Below are 18,059 nucleotides of genomic sequence, written 5' to 3' on the forward strand. Positions count from 1 at the left end.
CCAGAGCTGGATGTGGGGCCAGGAACTCTCTAGTTGCAATTCGAACAGCCCCAATAATTCTGATTCTAAAGCCCCACCTCAGCCCAGGACATCCCTTGAATAAGGGTCCAGGCCAAGCCCTCCAGGAGGAACCAGGACCCTCCACCCCCGTGAAAGACAAACTATAAAGAAATGGCCCCTTCTCCAGGCCAAGCTGGCCCAGGGTCCCCAATTGCTCACTCACCTGCTCAGGATGTGGTCTCGGCTCCTCTGATCTGCAGCCCCTGGGTCCCCAGGGTCAGGGCGGGCGCACTGCCAGAGGCCTGACCCCTGTTCTGACTTTTCTGGGGAGCCACAGAAGCTCTGAGTACGCCGAAGTCACACCCTTCTTCCCTTCCTGAGCGCGGGTGGGTCTGGGCTGAGGGCACCTGATAACCTCCCCTACGCATCTGAGGGGCCCCATCAGGCCACAGTGGAATCCCAGCCTCACAGAGTAGGGAGGTGGCCCCTTCGTGACAGGAAACCCAGCCTCAGATGTGCTGACTGAGCCTCTAGTCCAGGCACGTAGCCATTGAGAGCAGAACAGGCTCCAGGTGGCCTCCAGGGGCCTGTCCAGTCCTCCTGGCCAGGGAAAGCCAAGTGTGTGGACTCCCAGGTCCCCATTCTGACTGGCCCCCTCCCACCACTACTCCAGGAGAGCCCTGGTGGTAAGAACTGATGGATCTCTTGGCCAACAGAGACTCCTAGAGAGACAGCCAAACTCAGGTGTGGTCCAAAAGAAAGCAGGTAGCAGCCTGGAAGAAAGGTGCTCTCGAGCCCTTCTTGAGGGGGTTTACAACAGCCACATTCGAGGTGGCAGGGAAAGATCTCCAGGCAGAGGGGTCTGGAAGTCTCTGACCATGTTCAAAACCTTCTGGACAATACCGGAAGCAGCAAAGAATGAAGAAAGAGCTCAGACTTCAGAGCCAGGCAGCCTTGGATGGGAGTTATGTAATCTTGGCTAAGTCACTTCACTTCTCAAAGCTTTGGTTTTTCATCTAGAAAATGGTGATGGTTCGCTTACCACTCCTGTGGTAAGAATTGAGTGAGGTAAGGTGAGCCTGACCCAAGCCAGCTCTCCACGGAGACCAGAACCTCAGGCAGAGGGACCAGAGGAGCAGCAGAGCAGCCATGGCCGAGGCTCAGGCAACCCCCCAAGACCACAGCCCAGCCTGGTCACTACAAGCCCTTTATTAACAAGTTGATTTAAAAAAAAAAAAAAGGAGAGAGAGAGAGATGTAAAAAATATTTTTCTTGGAGACCCCAGGACGTGGAGGCACTGTCAGAACTCACCGGACCAGGGAAGGCAACACAGCCAGAGGCAGAACGGAAATTAGGGCCCTGTCCAGGGAGCAGCTGGCACAGGGCGCTAAGAGCGGGGATGGCTCGGGCCTCAGGCAGGGAATGTGCAAACGCCGAGGCCGCCAAAGAATGATGGGTTGAGGGCTTCCCTGTGGAAGCCCTGAGCACCGTGTTCCTCTATGTGGGCAGACACGTGTGTCCACATGAGAGCCGGTGCCTGCACACAGCTTACATACAGAGAACAGAAGGAGGGGTCCCCCTGCACAAATGGGGGAGGGAGGAGGAGAGGAAAGTGGACTCATCCCAGAGCTTAAGGAAATAGCTTAGAGAAGTCTCTGGAAGCCTGGGAGCAAGTGGAGGGCACAGAGGCTGCTGTTCCTGTTGGGCCTCAGGAGCCCAGGCCCTCCTGCCGTCGCTGGAGGACCTCGATGACATTGCCGATGCCGTCCTCGGGGACCTGTGGGCAGATGGGAGGGAGGGGTCAGGGCCACTCTGACTTCCTGGCCTACTGGGACTAGCCCCACCCTTCTGGGCCTCGGTGTCCCTCTAGGCGCCCCCACTCCAGCCCGTAGTGCTCACCAGAGCATGGTCAAAGTTGAAGGTGCTGATGTAGTAGGCAGAGATGTCAGCTGCAGCCAGGGGACCCGCAATCTGGGCCACAATCCCACATTCATCTGAGGGTCGAGGAGGGGTCCATGTGGATCACCCTGGTCACCCCACAGGCCCTTCCCAAGCCCCCAACACACAGGGAGTGGCCCTCACCAAAACCCAGGGGCTGTCCTCCGATGCGCACCATCCTCCACAGCTCTCCTGAGGAGCTGGTCAGCAGGAGATCACTGGGGAACCTGGGGGAGGCAGGGGAGGCTGGTGATCTTAGTGTCTGACGCTCTACCTCCTTCCTCCCTGGACCTGGCTTAGGGTCTGTGGCCCACTTGGGGTCAGGAGTCACATACTTTTTCTGCGTCTCGGCATCCATGACGATGGAGATATAGCCCTCAATGAGGGAGAAGGCAAAAAACGTGATGGAGCTGGGTCCAGGATCTCCAGGGGCTGCCTCTTTGGGGGCACTGGGGAGGGACAGAAGGCTCATGTATTCTGCTGGGCATGCAGCCCACTTCATCCTCTCCCAGTCAGGGAGCAGCTGGGCAGGCCCTCCTGTTTCTGGGCCACTTTCAATCCCTGTCTGAGGACCTTGATCGCCTGATGGTGCCAGGTGGGGATGGGGGAGGATGATGAACAGTGCCTGTGCCAAAGATGCAGGACCCCAGGGCCAGAAGGCCTGAGCAGGGCGGGGCTCAGGGGTGGCTCTGCAAGAAAGGGCTACAGCTGCAGCATTGAGACCTTCCCCAAACATCAGTGAAAAGTACATGGGCATCACAAGATGCCAGGAACCCAACATACAGGGCATATAGTTAGAGACAAAGGATGGGTGGAAGGTGATGGGACAGAACATAGGGAACAATGGTGTGAGGACAAAGAGACTAAGCACAGAAGAGACCCACCTGTGGGAGTAGAAGAGGACATCGATAAGGGTGGTGGCGATGGCTGGCAGTGTCTCAGGGTCCAGCGTGAGGACACAAAAGCGGTTCTGCGGGCTCTGGATGGGATGCACTGTTGGGCTAGGCCCTGCTAGGGAGGAACCAGGTGAAGAGTGAAAAAAGGACCATGGTCTGGGGCGCCCCCTGGTGGCTGGCCAGGGAGGGGCCTGGACTGGGCGGAGGGTCCTGCCCTACAGGAACCCGCCTAGGTTTCCCCAGCCCCATCTCCCTATCTTGTGAGGTAATCAGTGTCAGCTAGTCTCCTCCCACACAGACCCGCCCAAACAAGCAAAGGGCCCCAGTGGGAAGAGGAGCCCCTCGCCCAAGTCTGGGTGTCAGAGGGCACCCTCACCATGCTGAGTGCGGGGAAAGCCATTGCTGGAATCATCCCTGGCAACAGGTACAGGCTCCCCGCCCACCTCTCGGTAAATGTCGAACTCCTGGGCCAGTGTGTGGATCACCAGGGACAGGTCCTGCTCCCGCACCTGGGCCGTAGGGAGATGGCATATCACATGGGTCCCCAATCGCCCATGCCCACCTATGCACACCCTGCCCTACACCAGCACCTGTGGGAAACTCACCAGGATGAAGTCTGTCTGGTAAGTGGACAGCATCAGCACAGACACATGGTGTTCCGCCAGTGGTGCAATGACTGAGCGGGCAATTTTGGTGACCCCGGCAGCTTGCACTGCTGTGCCGCTGTGGGATGACACATTCATCACCAGCCATGTGGCCTCAGCCACTTGCAGGAACTCAGATGGGGGCAGTTCTGAGGACAAAGTGCACATAACTGGTCAGGGCTTGCAAGGCTGGCCCTCTCAGTTTCCTCGTCTGAGCCTTGGAGAGCTCTACCAAGGTAAGGTTGGGTCCGGGGGTTGGGGCTGTGTCTCTCTCCCCCAAGTTCTGTTCCTGATATCTGCACGTATACAAGAACTGAGATGTGCTTTAGGTGCTGGCCTGCCAGGGATCTAAACTCTTCAGTTAAGATCAGAGCCCCAGATTCAGAAAGACCTGTGTTCAAACCTCAGCTTTGCCATTTACTTGCTGTTGACCTGGTGCAAATGATTTAACTTCTCTGAGTCTCAGTTTCCTCATCTGTAAAATGGGATGACAGACAGTATGTACCTCATGACAGTGTTCTGTGGGTTAACAGAGGCTTTATACCATGTGTCACCAGGAGGGGGCGCCAGTAGATCGGGTTGGCTGGTGGATGCCCTTCCCCCTTAATCAGACCTAACCTTTCCTACAATACAAAACAGGGAAACAAAGGCCTGAAGCAGCCAGCACAGTAGAGGATGGACGAAGCCCTAGTTGGCTGTCCTGAGACTTCAAGCTTGTGAGGATGGATCAGGCTGGCAGGAATAGGAGCCATATGTCAGCTCCAGGGGCCAAGGAGGAACAAGGCTGGTGTCCAGTCTAGACTAGGGGCCCCGGGGCCAGGGTGGCTGCTAATTGCCCAAGCACAGCCAGGAGGTCCCCAAGGACCATGCCCTGGGTTGGCTGCCTGCTCCTGCATTTCTTTCCAAAGCCTCACACTCCTGGAGTTCCCAGACCAGCCCAGGAGGTGCTGGCCAGCACCAGGGAGAGAAGTCTAGGGGGAAATAATGGCCAGGGGCTGTAACAGCCACAGGAACCTCTGATTCTTGCCAGGAAGTGTAACTGAGGCCCCGCTGCTGGTCTGGGGCTGCTAAGTGCCCTTCACATACAGCCCATTTATAAAACCCTCATGGGACCCTATTATATTAGAACCATAACTATGCTCATTTTACATAAGAGGAAACAGCTCAGAGCGGGAAGTTACTTGCTCAAGGGCACACAGCCAGTGAGTGGTGGAGTCGAATAAGAGCTCAGATGCATCTGCCTTCAAGGCTTCAGCTCCCAGAACACTGGACCCCAGCATCTGGTGAGAACCCCGCAAAAAGCATAGAGCGACATCCCTCCCCAGCCCAGCCCCCACCTTTGAAGCCCTCCTCGTCCACCATGAGCGTGTAATCCTCGGGAGTCTCCGTCAGGCTGAAGAACTTGCACCTGGTCGGGGGTTGGGAGCATCTTCAGCCTGGGTTGGGCGCAGGGGGCGGGTAGACTTCGCTCCAACCCTCCGAAAAGACACCTCCCGCCCCGGGCTCCTCTCAGCCCCCACAAGCCTTAATTTTCTCTCAGTGGCAGTGGGTGTGGGTCCCATCTCCGGAATCCCGAACTGTTTTCTGCCTCCTGACCTCCGCAGGAGCCCCCCGCCCCTCCACTCTGGGAGGGAGGAGAGGCTCGCCTGCGGCGACAGCCCCGGGGCATCTGACCTGGGGTCCCCTAGACTGGCCCCTCTGACTCGATGGGAGGCGTCTGGAAGAAGCTCCCGCAGACGCCAGGAAGGAATGCCCCCAGTTGACACCTCTCGAAGTTAAGCATTGCACACCCCAGGCTGTTTGCGCCTTAGCTGGCCCGGGATAGGCGGCGGTCCCAGGGAGGGTAAGCCCAGGCCAGATGGCGGCCGGGGTGGGGTGGGGTGGGGTGGAAGGGCCCTCCCCGCCCACTCCCGCTCACCCCCGCTCGCCTCGTGACGACCCTAATCTCCTGACCCCGTCCCGGAGCAACAGTGGAGCCCACCCCAATCTGTGCCCCGGAACCCCGGCGCGCACCGGTTTCGGCGGGGCAGGAATAGCAGCTTGATGAGAGGGTGGGTGTAGAGCCAGAGACCCGGGCGGGCGAGGCTCAGCACCCGCACCCGGTGCTCTAGGATGTGCAGCTCCATCGCGGTCGGAGCAGACCGGACCCCACCGCCAACCAGACCCAAGCCGCGCCGGGGGCGGGGCGGGGGGGCGGTGCCGGAGACTTAAAGGAGCCGCTGCGCCGCCGCGTTCACACCGCAGGCTACGCCTGGGACCCGCCCTGCCGCGTGCCGCGTACGGCTCCTGACGGCCACGCCCCGAGGAACGCGCGGCCTATTCAGAGTGGCCACGCCTCCTTCTTCCGACAGAGCCTCACCCCGCTCTAGTCTGACGAGCCCCGCCCAGGCTGACTCCGCCCCTTTAACTCTGGTTTAGGGATCTCCAGAAGACCCCATCCCCGTCGGGTCCTCCAGACCCCGCCCCCTCCTCTGGCCCCGCCCTTTCCACAGGTTGCGTCAATCTAGGGGTGGGAAGCATGTGTGAAACGTGGGGTCATTTCTGTCCCTTGGGCCCCTATATGGGTCTGGAAGAGCCATGAGGTTAGTCGGGGCTCGGCTGGGACCAGAGCACTGCCCACAAATGCCTGGAGCATGGAGAGAGGGTTCCACTCTGCATCTCGGGCAGCCTTATGATTCTCTCCCAACAAAGTATCCTCGTGTCTTTCTCCCTCCTTCCTCTAATGGAAGAAGAAAGCTCCCCGCACCAGGTCACAGAGATTGGAAGGGCCCCATCCACCTCTGTCTGAGCAATATACTGTTGGGTAGGGCACTGAAGGTAGCTAGGCCTAAGGAGACCCCTTAAGACTAAGTGCTTGGGCCAGGAATGACCAAGGCTCAGACTTAAGGGGACAAGTCCATGTATCTGGGGCTCACTGGGTAATATATGTCAGACCTGAGTCTTGAGCCCTGCTGAGGCTTCTCAAAGCCTGCAGCCATTAGTAGAACCTAGTTGGCCTGGGCACATCTAAACTTGCTTAATGCCCAGGGAGGCCCCAAGCACTGGCAGATGCCCCAGATCTGAGGCTTGTTAGGACCAGCTTGGGCTCATTTCAACATTATGTTCTGCTCAGGCCTCTTCAAGTCTAAGAAGACCCCAAGGCTGAGCAGGCTTCAGCACACTTCTGCTGGCCCAGTAGCAGGACCCAGCATGCTCCGGGGGACCCGTGTCTGGCCCAAGCATCCTCAGGTTTCAGATCTGATGTTTTGAACTAAGCAGGTTAAAGCAGGCCTGCACAGGCCTCCTGCCTGCCTGGGAGCCTCCAGTATAGGTGGATAGAAGCTGGGCAGTGCCTTTCCTCCCTGGACTCTCTGGCTCTGAGTTCACATGGAACACTGTGTAACCGCCACATCCTGGGCTGTCCCCTGGAGGGTCAGGAAGAGGGGACTCCTCATAGGCTGAGCCCTTCATCTCACTGATGGTGCAGATGAGGTGGAAAACCAGAGGTGAGTGTTGGGAGGCAGGAAGCAGATGACCTGCCCTAATAGGCTCATATGACCCTTGACCTCCTCAGGCCTCAGTATCCCCAGCTGTACTAGGACAAGATGTTCGAGGCCAAGACCCTGCAATGCCTGAAAGCTCCTAGGGAGGCTCTAGTCCCGCTCCAGTCCCCTCCCCCCATGGCCTGACCCAGCTTGGTGGCCTGCCAGGAACAGCCGCTATTGTTTGACTGGAAAAGCTGCTTCCTCAGCAGAAGGGGGGCCTCTCCCAGGGACACCCTGTCCGTACCCTCGCCAGTCATCAGGTTGTGACTATAATGCCCGCCTGGACCCTCAATAGCAGAGTCAGGTCACCTGGCACCCTAGTCAAAAGAGGCAACTGAGGGGCTCTGCATGCAAATTTGGACCACTTTACCTTTCCCACTCAGCTCCTCAGTTGCCTCATCTGTCAAATGGGGACAATAATAGAGCCTACCTGATCAGCTAGTGACACAACCAGCTTAGTGTGGCACATGCTAAGTGCTCAGTAAATTACAGGTGGCCTTTTATCAAAGACTGAGACTTCTTCCTTCACCCCTCTCCTCCAATGGAGGCTCAGGCTGAACATGTGAGGGCATTCATTCATGGTCTCCTACCCCTGGCACCAGCACTCAACATAGAATGAACACTCAGAATCTTATTGGGGTCCAAAGTGGCACCCAGGCTGGTCCCTGAGGAAGAAGACTCTTAAAGGACCTCCTTAAGGACCCCCACCCTGTCAGTGATGAGTAGGAATCAAGGCCTGAGGAGCAGGCCCTGCTCTGTCTCAGCACTGGACTCCAGTCCTGGTGATCCTCACCCATGGCAGATGGTAGATATGGGACAGAGGGAGTGGGTGAGGGAAAATGTGGGCCAGGAACAGGGGCTGGCCCTGGACGTGGCATCCCCTCTAGCAAATATACTTCTCAGAGAGACTCTAATGCTGGACTAGGGTCAGGATGGGGGCTTGTGGGGCATGGAGAAGAGATGCCGAGCACCAGGGATGCCACCCCATTCCCAGTCCCTAGCCACACACCAGCTCTCTACACAAGCCTGTTTATTTCTGTACAAAACCATGTTTCTATTTTACACAAAGAACACCCCACTCTTCACCCCACCCTCTCCCCTCATGTCAGTGCCCTAGCCCTGGGAAGCATCTCCCCAGAAGGAGGGGCCTGAGTGAGGCTCTCACTCCTGCCTGCTCCAGCTGGGCCAGCCTGAGCTCCACTGGAGATAATAAATAAAGAGGCTCAAGCAGAATCTGTGCTGGGCCAGCCAGACTCTCTACACCCAGTGACCAGGCAGCTCAGCCCTCAGAGGGTGGGCAAGCCCTGGAGTGTCAGTCCGTGAACCATGTAGGTGTGTGGAGACCCCGCCCTGGAGGCCTGAGCTGCCAGGGTTACAAGTAGGTGTCTTCACTCTCCTGGGATGTCAGGCTCTCCTGGGAGCGGTGATGGGCTGAATCCTGAGGAACTGAATCCTGGGGAGCTGAGTCCTGGGGGGCTGGGTCCTGGTGGACTGGGTCCTTTGGGGGCACATCCTGTGGGGGACATGCATTTCCCACAGCGGGCACCAACTTGGCTTGACTTGAGGTCGAAGTCTTGTCCAGCTGCCCACTCTCCTTTGCCTGCTTCTGCTGCTCCTTCTGCTCCTTCTGGTTCTGCTTGGGTGGCTTGGGCTTGCCTTTGGAGCCAGGGAGGAGGGCATCTGGTGGCAGGCGGATGGACGGTGAAGGTTGCAGGGTGGGCCGGGGGCCTGGCTCTGCCTCCAGGATGGCCTTGGCGCCATGCAGCCTGGGTGGGGAGCGGCACTGCAGCTCACCACGGGTTTCCTGCCAGCGCCGCAGCTGGATGAGGTGTTCTCGCTCAATCTGGCGCTCTGTCACTGGCAACTCTACCACCTGTGACAGGCAGGTAGGCATTAGGAAGAACTTTCCCCTCTTCCTCCCAGCCTAGGCTCCTGCTCTGCCTCAGCATCCCCTACTCCTGGTTGCTAATGGCTGACCCTAGGAAGAATAAAGGTCTGGTTCTTGCAATGGTCACAAGTCCCAGAGCTGAGTGCCAGGTAAGCCAGGCACTTAAGACCCAGTGCCTTAGAGAAGAAAGATGCCCACAATCCATGGCTCTACTCGCCTGTGTTACCTAATTACAGCCCCTGAGAGACAAAAATCTACAAAAGAAAGAAAAAAGGGAAAATCAGGCCAAGGCCATGGATGTGGTACCAGGGAGGAAGAGGGGGCGATGGGTTGGAGCTCCTCTCATTCCCAAGTGGTTGAGAACAGGGAAGGCCCTACAACCTAGGGCTCTCTGCGCCCCTCTTCTTGTTCAGATAGCAGGATGAGATTTACCCACACCATCCTGGGCTGCAGTGACACAACCTCAGGGGAAGAGGGTTACCAGACTCCCCTCCAAAGGGTCCCACATCTCCCCCTCCCTCCCAGTGGTGAGAGGAAGGTGTGGGCCGCACCTCCTGGACCAAGAAAGCCTCCTGCATGATCTTGGGGCTGAGGCTCCGCAGCCGCTCGATAGTCTCATACTGGCCCTGGCAGGCCTTGAGCTTCTCCGGGGAGCCCAGCGCATGCTTCAGCAGCACCAACCCCACCCGAAAGATGATCTTGACTCCTGCGGGAAAGGGGTAGGGTGGCTGGTGAGTGCAAGGGGGCCTTTAAGGAGTTTCCTTGAAAATGGAAGCCCCCCCCTCACCATGGGCTGGGCTGGGCTGGGGGCAGGGGTGCTCCCTCAAGCTCAGCCCGGTACCTTCGCAGAAGAACATGTCCCAGACACGCAGAACAGAGCTCCAGGGCAGCGTGCGGGCAAAGGCACACATGAACCACTCTGTCATGTAGAGTAGCGGGTCGATCTTCTGCCGGCTGAGGTGCTTGTGGGCCACAGGTGACACCTTCTGCAGCAGCGAGAAGAGGATCTCCCCATCCAGCTGGATCGCCTCCTAAGGGGACAGTGAGGCCATGACCATGGGCCTGCAGCAGCCAGGGAAGGGACTGCACCTGGCCACCAGCACCAAACAGGCGTTCATTTGTTCCTCAGATGGCTACTGCCTGCAGGAAGCCAGCCCTGTGCTGGGATACAATGATGAACAAAACAGCCAGCTGGTCCCCCTCATGAGTGTGTAGTGAAAAGGGGCAGACAGACATGAGTCACAGAAACAAAAAGACTAGGGAGAGGGTGAGGGGGGCTAAGTGCCCAGGACATGGCATGTCCAGGAATGCAGGATGACCATGTGCTGGAGGTCCCGCCTGTCAGGGTCAAGGAAAGTTCCAAGAGGGCAGAAAGATGAGGGATAGGAGGAGTTATCAGAGGAAAGAAGGGAAAGAAAAGGGCAGAGGTTTAAGCCTACGCCAAGGCCAAAGCAGGAAGGAACTTGGTGGAGGAACCGTGATCCTGCCAAATGGCCAGAGAGCTGGAGGCGGAGATGGAGGCAAAAGTGGAAGTGATGATGCTGGAGCCTAGGAGACCTGACCCTGGCAGGCCTGGGGACTTCAGCCTGAAAGCAACAGAAGGATGAGAAGGTTTCAAGTAGGGGCAGAGGTGCCTGTGAAGAGAGAGGCCTGAAGAGGCCAAAATGGTGTCTAGCCTGGGGCAGGTCCTAGGCTAGGTCCTGGGTCTAAGCAAGCACTCACCAGTTTCTCACTGTAATAGCCAGGTAGGTACTTCTCACAGATCTGTACCAGGCACCAAAAGGCTTGCTGTGGGTGAGAAAGACATAAGACCTTGCTGCTGGGTGTTCCCTGCCCACCCGCTTGCCTGCCCAGGGCCTCGTGATACCTCAGCAGGCATGTGCATGAGCAGGACAGCGGCGATGGGTGCCTGGGCCTGGCAGTAGCCCTCCTCAGGTCGGTACAGTGTGTAGGCCTTCAGCACACGAAATAGGTCCTGCTGGCTGTGGAGAGGCCAAAAATGGAAGGGATGACAGCTGTGGTGACTCTGCCACCCATTGCCCTCACCTGTGCCCCAACTAGACTAGACCTATCTCAAAACTTGTACTTCTCTGGAGAGGGGATGTAACCTGATTCTGGTCACCAAGGGGGTCAGTCTCCCACTGCAGCACATGGATTCTCACATGACCAGAGGATGGAGGCAGGGAGGGGCTACCCCATTTGAGAGCAGAGCCTTAAAGAGAAAGCAGGGGGCAAGTCCAGGGCAGGATGTCATATACAGAGTAAGGATGTGTCAGGGACTGGAAGTATGGGCCCCTCACCCAAAAGCTGTGGCCCCTCAGCCAGGCCAGCTTTGTCCCAGGTATCTGTCTTGGTCCCCTGGCCCACCATATCTCTCCTTTTCTACATACCCTCTGCTCACTCAACTATCTCTAATCCTCTTTCTCCCACCAAAACCTGTTTCCAGAAGAGGGCCAGGCTGAAGAGTAAATGATGAAAGTTACCCCAGAGGTAAGAAGAGATGCTAAGAGGACTCATCAGACTCAAACCAAAGAAGGGAAACTCTAAAAGTAAAGCTTGGGGTCCCCAATATACCCACAAACTGGTTTTACCTCCTCTCACTCCTGAGGGACATGGCCTTAAAGCCACCTCCAGACTACTATGACCAGCCTGCTCACCCATGGCCCCCTCGGGACACAAACATCTCGTGAAAAGGGAACTGCCGGTGCAAGTCACGCTCAATCACGTCCAGCCACTTGGAGTCCCCAGGGGACATGTCCAGCTCCTGGAAGCAAGATCAAGGACATATATTAGGAGTTGGGGATGGCTAGGATGATACAACTGTCCCAGGTAATAGAGAGACCCCCAACAAAAGGCAATGCCCACCCAATTCCATCATGGACCAGGCCTTCCTGGAGACAGGTCAGGAAGCCCAGGTCAGAAGTCTGGGCAGGAGAAAAGAAGCAGATCAGGGAAGGGCCCTGGAAACCCTGAGGGGTGATCCTGGCTCCAGGAAGAACAGTGTAGGTAAGAATGTCTGTCATAGCTGTAGCTGTAAGTAACTTCTAGATATTTCATTCAGGACTCGCTTACATACCTTATATCACATTCTTAAGATGGAAGGCTATCATCAAAGCAATAGCTATCACCTGTTAGCACCACTCTGAGCCACCAGTGCGCCTCACTGACTCTTCTCAACTCCAAAAGACAGGTCCTAAGGTCCTATCATTACACTATGAGAGTCAAAGAAACGTCATTTACTCAAGGTCTCATGGTTAGAAAAATGGTGGAGCTGGGCCTGGAAGCTAGGTTGACTCAGAGCTGTGAATCCCAACTTCTCTGCTACCTGTCTCCCTGTGCAGGTAGAGTTGTCTATTCAGGAAGCAGTGTATGCGTGTGTGCGTGTGATCTGCACAAGTGCTGTCTTGAAGGACATGACAATTGTCAAACCATTAACCTCAGAGCCAACTATGGGTGCTCTACGGTTTCAACAAAGTAATTCTTTTCTTTGAACTTCTATGAACATTTTAAGCATGAGTACCATTTATAAAAAACAAGTACAGTTGACCTTTGAACAGCATGGGTTTGAACTGCAGAGGTTCACTTATATGTGGATGTTTTTAAAATTTACTTTTAAATTGCACTTAAGTTGTGCATTTTACTCTATGTAAATTCATATCCCAACTTAAAAAAAAAAATAAAAAGGAAACCCAGAGGGCTGAGCAGGGAAGCAGACTGAGTACACGTTGCCTGCAGGAGTAGGGCAGCGTCAGGGGAGACTGCGAGAGGAAGGCTGGGTCTTTGGCAAATACACCAAGTGGGCACAGGCTAAACTAAAGAACTTGGGTATCAAGTAACCTGGGTAACTTGACATGTGAAAATAAATACTCAGAGAAAAAGCTGATGGAGTGGTCAAGGCTGGAAGGTGGTGGAAGGGGCCGGGAGTTTCCAGAGAGGGCCCTTGAGTAGGCACACAGCTGAAGAGGTAGGTATGCAACCTCTATAGCCACACACACCCTCAAGATGGGGTGGGGGCTGTATGTGCCCTATGCACCCCCCAAGTCAGGCACAGGGCTGGGTACGGTCTGAGTACAATGCAGGTTTGCTTTTGTCAGAAAGGGTTGGAGGGTCCCACAAATTCTCCTGAGGATTCCTGTGAGGTGGGGACCTCAGAATCCAAAAAGTTAGTTCCTAGGATATTCTTGCCTAGTTACCTCAGCAGCCCAAGGTGCTCAATCACACATGAGTGGGTGAGAACAGAAAAGATGTAGCTGAAGGGCCTGTGGGGAGAAAGGGTGCTAGGAGTAAAAGGCAGGTCTGGGCCACTGGCAGATGATGCTGCTACTGAAGCCTGAGGGAACTGGCACCATCATGAGGTGAAGCTGGAGAAGAAAACCAAATTAGAAAAGGATGGAAGGTCCTGCCTGCCCTGCCCTGCCCTGCCCTGCCCTGGGAAAGAAGAAGAAATAGTAAGTTCAGGAGAAGTCAGAGCCACCAGGGATGCAGAACCTGCTCTGACAGCTGAGGTTGGGGTTGGCCGCTTGGGTCTGCATGGGACGTTAGCAACAGGTACATGCTGCCACCAGCAGCCCCATCACTCACTGTACCTCTGCTTTGGGCGCATATGCTCACAGCAGCCAGAGGGGGTTTCTTATCCTTATCCGTTTCCTCCATGTCACCCACAGGCAAAGTCCCTCTAGGTATACTCACAAACCACTGCTAAAGCCCCCAGGACAGTCTCAGGGACCTATCGCTCTAATTCATGGCATCCTTAAAGGCCTTTCTTGGCAAATCTACCTCTTCCTACAAGCAACCTTCAAGACTCCATAGGGGTGGCCCATTCCTCTCCAGATGCACCACTCAACACACACATAATGCACACACAGCTCCATGCTCTGTTGCTCACGCAGGATGCACTCACATCTGCTAATAGGAGGCTGGCCAGGCCACCCAAGCTCTTGGCTCTGCTCTGGCAGCTAGAGATAAACTAAGGACTTAGGTAGGCTTCTCATCCATGAGTCTCCCCTTCCACCCAGGATGCAGCCCCCTGAAATGGAAGAGATGTAGTCACCCGGAGGAAGACTCGAGTTGAGAGGCTGCTTGAATGTGGCCTAACATTGATGTCTCATCTGATCGTCCTAATTCAGAGCTGCCCCCAGACAGACACTCCACTAGCCTCCCTGATCTCCAATGCCAAGTGCTGCCAGCAAACAGCTCTCACTCTCTCCAGGTCAATAGCAGAAACTCTAGGCTTCCCTGACTCATCCACTCTTTTCTGAGAACGGGTTTGGCAGGACAGGAGTATTCACTGAAGCATGAAGTATGTCAAAGTACATCAACAAAGAGCTGGTGGCTCACAGCTCTCTCACTGTCTTCTTGTCACCAGTCCCAAGAACGTGGGAGAAACCCCAATGCTTGTGGTCAGTTCTGGCAGGTAAGCTGGGGCAACCCAAGGGAAGCCAACTGCCTCCCACAGTTCCTGAGGGAGCAGGCTAGAGGAGCCCAGTTGGGCCCCAAGAAGCCCCATGGGGCAGAAGACAGTGGGTAGGGTTGGAGAAAGGCATGGTTGCAGAGGGCACCCTCTCTGACCACCGACTGGCTTCTGAACCCTAAAGTACTAGTTTGGCTCCGCCACACACAGGGCTGATAACCTACAAGAAACACAGGTGAACCACGTCTGGCCAGGCTTGGATAAGGCAGGAGAAAAAGTAGAGGATGGGAAGCCAGGAAGTATTAAGGGTTCTGTGGCCCCACTGGGCAGGCCCCCAAAGACCCTAAGCACAGGGCCCAAGGCAGTCAGGGAAGTGGTCTGAGTGTTCCCTCCTGATGAACAAGAGCCCAAGAAAGCAAATCTGAATGGCTGTCAAGAGAAAGAGCTGGAATGAGCAGTTGGGTAGTTGATGGGTAGCTCTACCATTGCTCATACTGCTGAGGTCCAGGTGAGTTCACAGATGATCAATGTCATTCGGAGGACGACAAGAGATGTGGAAGAAAAGGCAGAATCAAGGAAGGACAACTCACGTCAAACTTTCCAGGGTTCTGCTGTAGCTTCACCTTGCCTCCTGACAGATACTGCCAAGCACGGCCCCGCAGAGAAGGTGGGATGCCCTTCTGACACCGCAGACGAATCTGAAAGTTAAAAGGAAGGCTGTGCCAATGCATTCACCTGGGCACTCCTCCAGAGAATGCATGCCAGCCCAGCCACTCTGCTGGTACTTGGCAGGCCTTCAGTGAGCACATTATCAAGAGCAGAAAAGGGAAGAAAAGCAGACTTTCCTACTGTTGCTACAATGCAGATCCTACGATTGGGGGTGTGACTGCAATTAAATATGCTGCCACCAGGTGATGGCAGAGTCCCCACATCCCCTGATCCAGTGACAACACAGGTATTCCTGAGGTCTACCACAGAATTATGAATTCCTATCACCATTTTCTGAATCAAAATCAAACAATACAAGTTGGAGGAGCCCCATGGGATGTCACCAGGAAGGGATCTGCATGGGGCAAGGCACAGCTACAGCCACAGGGAGGGTAGCTCACAAAATGATCAAGAATGTAGCTGGCACTCTCAAGGGGGTGTTTGTTTAAGCGGCCACATAGCAGAACACAGCCAGCTTAGAGAAGAGAGATCTCAGCACAACTCAGAAGGAAGATGGGAGCTGATTACAATGGCTCCCTCTTTGTTTTGGTCAAGAATGCCTTCTCTTCTGCTCTCCCTGACCCTGAGCTCCCACGATCACCAGCCTGGAGCAGAGGCAGCTGGCCTGGGTGCTAAAATGGCACAGGTCTTTCCCACCACTCACAGACTGGTAGAGGTGAGAGAGGAAGTGTTTGAAAAGCTCATGACCCAGAGCTAGTGCTCAATTTATATGTCAGCTATTTTGATCAGAAAAAGGCTTCCACTGCCAAAACCCAGCCTGAAAAACTATCACGTCTCTTACAAATGGGAAAACTGAGGCAAAGAGTGGCAAAAATATTAGGGTCACATCATCGGAGGTGACTACACCATAGAGGACCCCACTATCTCCTAGCTACACCACACGGGCTAGAGGGATCCGGCCCCACGAAACTTTCCACTCCCCTATTCTCTTGGAGACCGGCAGGGAGGCAAGCTCCCCGTGGGCGTGGGGCTGAATGAGTCTCTGAGGCAGCTACCCGGATCGTCCTCCTTGACCTCAAGGCCAAGGATCAAGAAGCGTGAGGGCAAAGGTAAAGAGGTGCCACTGCTAAAGAATGGGGGTAGGGTGATTGACACTCCCCTCAACCCCTGCACTAAGCAGCCTGGCCTGGAATGACACAGATGGGAGCTCAGGGCAGTGGGAAGGGCACCAAGATGTAGGTTTGAATACAGCACTTACCTTGATCTAATCACTTATCATTAATAGTAAGATAAGAATGATAATACACAGGATTCTGTTAGAATGGGAACAAAACCATGCCTAGAAGTCTGTCTTCAATAAATGATGGCTTCCTCTCCACCCCTCTATCCCTGGAGGATTCCTGACACAGAAGCTCTGGGGCTTTGGGCTCATACCTAACTTCCCTTCACCTGGAAACCCCCTCAAACAGTCCCATTACAAATTCTCAGAGGAGGGAACACAAAAAGCACAGCCTTCCTGATGACCAACACAAACAAGAGAAAACTTTCCAAGGGTCAGAGAGAGTCAAGAACCAGGAAGGAGACAGGCTGAAGGCAGTGGGGGAAGAGCAGAGTGGTCACAGGAGCCAAACTTAAGCTTCTGGGACTGCCTGCAAAGTGAAGGAGAGAAAAAGGGCAGAGGGAACTTCCCCCAGACTCTGGGAACAGTTTCCTGCTGCTGTGGGACAAGGGTCCCACTTGGTTTGGACAGGTTTTGGCAAGGGATGCAGTATGACCGAGTCACAGACCCTTTAGGCTCTCCCTAGAGCCAAGCTCAGCAGAGCCGGCCCCTATATCATCACAGCCCCCTGTCACATTTGGCCTACCCCAGGGGAGCCCAGGATACCTTCAGTGCACTGAGGTTCTCAAAGAGGCCCTATCCCCACTCAGACCCAAGGCTGGGGAGTGAGATCCAGGAGTTCTACTAGCCTTTCCTGCAATGGCCTCTGGAATCCTCCTCAGCACAGAGGCGCTAAAGAAGGCAATCTCCACCTGCCTGCTTTAGGGAGAAGGAAGTGGTGAGGATCAGTAAGGATAAAGCAAGAGAAAGTGCTCAGGCAAACAAAAAGCATAAGGGCTTACCATTCTCTGAAAAAATGCCTTGGGAAAAGAGGTCTCTGTGACTGTTGAGTGAGGCGACACCCTGCTTGCTGAACCCTTGCCAGGCCACAGCTTGAGCAGAGCCCTATGTGGGAAGACAGCGTTCCAGCCACAGGGCTGGGCCCGCCTCCTGGGGATTCAGGATGAGTCCAGGAGAAGTGCTGGGTCTGGACACATTTCCTGAAACAGGTATTGTCCTTCCTGTGCCATGACTTCCTCACTATAGGGAGAGCCCAAGCCTGTGTAGCCAGGCAGGAAAAGCTCCCAGTGTGGCCACAGCTGAGGTGGCAGAAGTAGAACAGAGGGCTAAGGCCTCTGGGTAGGGTGGGGTGAAGCCTCCTGTGGTGGCCCCTGCTGAGCAGGGTAGCCCTCAGCCTCTAACCACAGTGCCAAGGAAGCAAAGGGGAAGAGGAAGTGGTAGTGTCTGCTCTGCTAAGAGGAGCTCTGCAAGGCTCCCTCTGGAATTCCCATTTGCAAGGGAGGCTGTGGCAAGGCCAGAGCCACCAGTCACCACAACAGACAGTGGAGAGAGCTGAAGCCCAGGGTAAGACCCTGAGGGGTGAGGAAGCAAGAAAACAGACCCAGAGTCAGACAGGAGACAGTTGAGGAACAGCTGCCTTTAAAAAAAGATTTCAAAAAAAGGAGAAGATTAAGAGCTTTCTAATAAGCAAAAAAATGAATGCCCCCAAACCCACAACAAACAGTAAGAAAGAGCCTAGGCTTAGAAGCACTTTTCTTCCCATGGGCCCAGGGCTTTATAGTCACCACCTCATAAGGTCATTGCAAGAGGACTATATTCCCACTTAACCAGGGAAACTGAGGCTGTAAGGGTAAAGTGATTCACCCAAAGTTCCACAGCTAGCCACTGGCATGAAGAGAGGAAGGCAGTGGGGCTGGGCCCAAGCCCATACCTGACCTTTGATCCTGAGCTCTCTGCTAGACCCTGTAGCC

The 18,059-nt window shown here is 55.1% G+C and overlaps 2 protein-coding genes across 6 annotated transcripts in view; both read right to left on the minus strand.

Moving 5' to 3' along the window:
• Nucleotides 1-1,193: 1,193 nt before the first annotated feature.
• Nucleotides 1,194-5,728, minus strand: CASTOR1 (cytosolic arginine sensor for mTORC1 subunit 1). Of its 4 annotated transcripts, none has more exons than XM_006904905.3 (9): nt 5,492-5,728; nt 4,816-4,886; nt 3,440-3,627; nt 3,211-3,343; nt 2,823-2,946; nt 2,274-2,387; nt 2,083-2,165; nt 1,900-1,994; nt 1,194-1,777 (listed from the first exon to the last, which is right to left on the minus strand). In XM_006904905.3, exons 1-9 carry the CDS (start codon nt 5,602-5,604, stop codon nt 1,709-1,711), a joined length of 990 nt encoding a protein of 329 aa, XP_006904967.1. In that variant the 5' UTR covers nt 5,605-5,728; the 3' UTR covers nt 1,194-1,708. The 4 variants fall into 4 exon arrangements, with proteins under 4 accessions (XP_006904967.1, XP_015446122.1, XP_024903332.1 ...); XM_015590636.2 differs by having other exon boundaries at nt 2,823-2,949; nt 5,492-5,695; XM_025047564.1 differs by having other exon boundaries at nt 2,823-2,949; nt 4,816-4,914; nt 5,492-5,601.
• A 2,287-nt stretch (nt 5,729-8,015) lies between these two features.
• TBC1D10A (TBC1 domain family member 10A) overlaps nt 8,016-18,059 on the minus strand; it is a 30,068-nt gene continuing 20,024 nt past the window's right edge. The window contains exons 3-9 of one of the 2 annotated variants that reach the window (XM_006904906.1): nt 14,891-14,998; nt 11,548-11,654; nt 10,758-10,872; nt 10,613-10,678; nt 9,732-9,921; nt 9,442-9,596; nt 8,016-8,875 (exon numbers count right to left, since the gene is read on the minus strand). In XM_006904906.1, the coding sequence (XP_006904968.1) occupies nt 8,375-8,875; nt 9,442-9,596; nt 9,732-9,921; nt 10,613-10,678; nt 10,758-10,872; nt 11,548-11,654; nt 14,891-14,998 (1,242 nt within the window). In that variant the 3' untranslated portion in view covers nt 8,016-8,374. The remainder of the gene's footprint in view (nt 8,876-9,441; nt 9,597-9,731; nt 9,922-10,612; nt 10,679-10,757; nt 10,873-11,547; nt 11,655-14,890; nt 14,999-18,059) is intronic. The other variant, XM_025047566.1, reaches the window with a different exon arrangement.

Source organism: Pteropus alecto, unplaced genomic scaffold, assembly GCF_000325575.1.
Source record: "Pteropus alecto unplaced genomic scaffold, ASM32557v1 scaffold190, whole genome shotgun sequence".
Taxonomy (NCBI): Eukaryota; Metazoa; Chordata; class Mammalia; order Chiroptera; family Pteropodidae; genus Pteropus; species Pteropus alecto.

What these genes read in the sequence shown, in the direction of transcription:
- CASTOR1 (XM_015590636.2), bottom strand. Translation starts at nt 5,604, where the DNA reads ATGGAGCTGCACATCCTAGAGCACCGGGTGCGGGTGCTGAGCCTCGCC. An exon ending in CTTTCCCCGCACTCAGCATG is followed by an intron (nt 2,950 to 3,210) that starts GTGAGGGTGCCC and finishes GTTCCTCCCTAG; the next exon opens with CAGGGCCTAGCCCAACAGTG. An exon ending in AGGACAGCCCCTGGGTTTTG is followed by an intron (nt 1,995 to 2,082) that starts GTGAGGGCCACT and finishes CTCGACCCTCAG; the next exon opens with ATGAATGTGGGATTGTGGCC.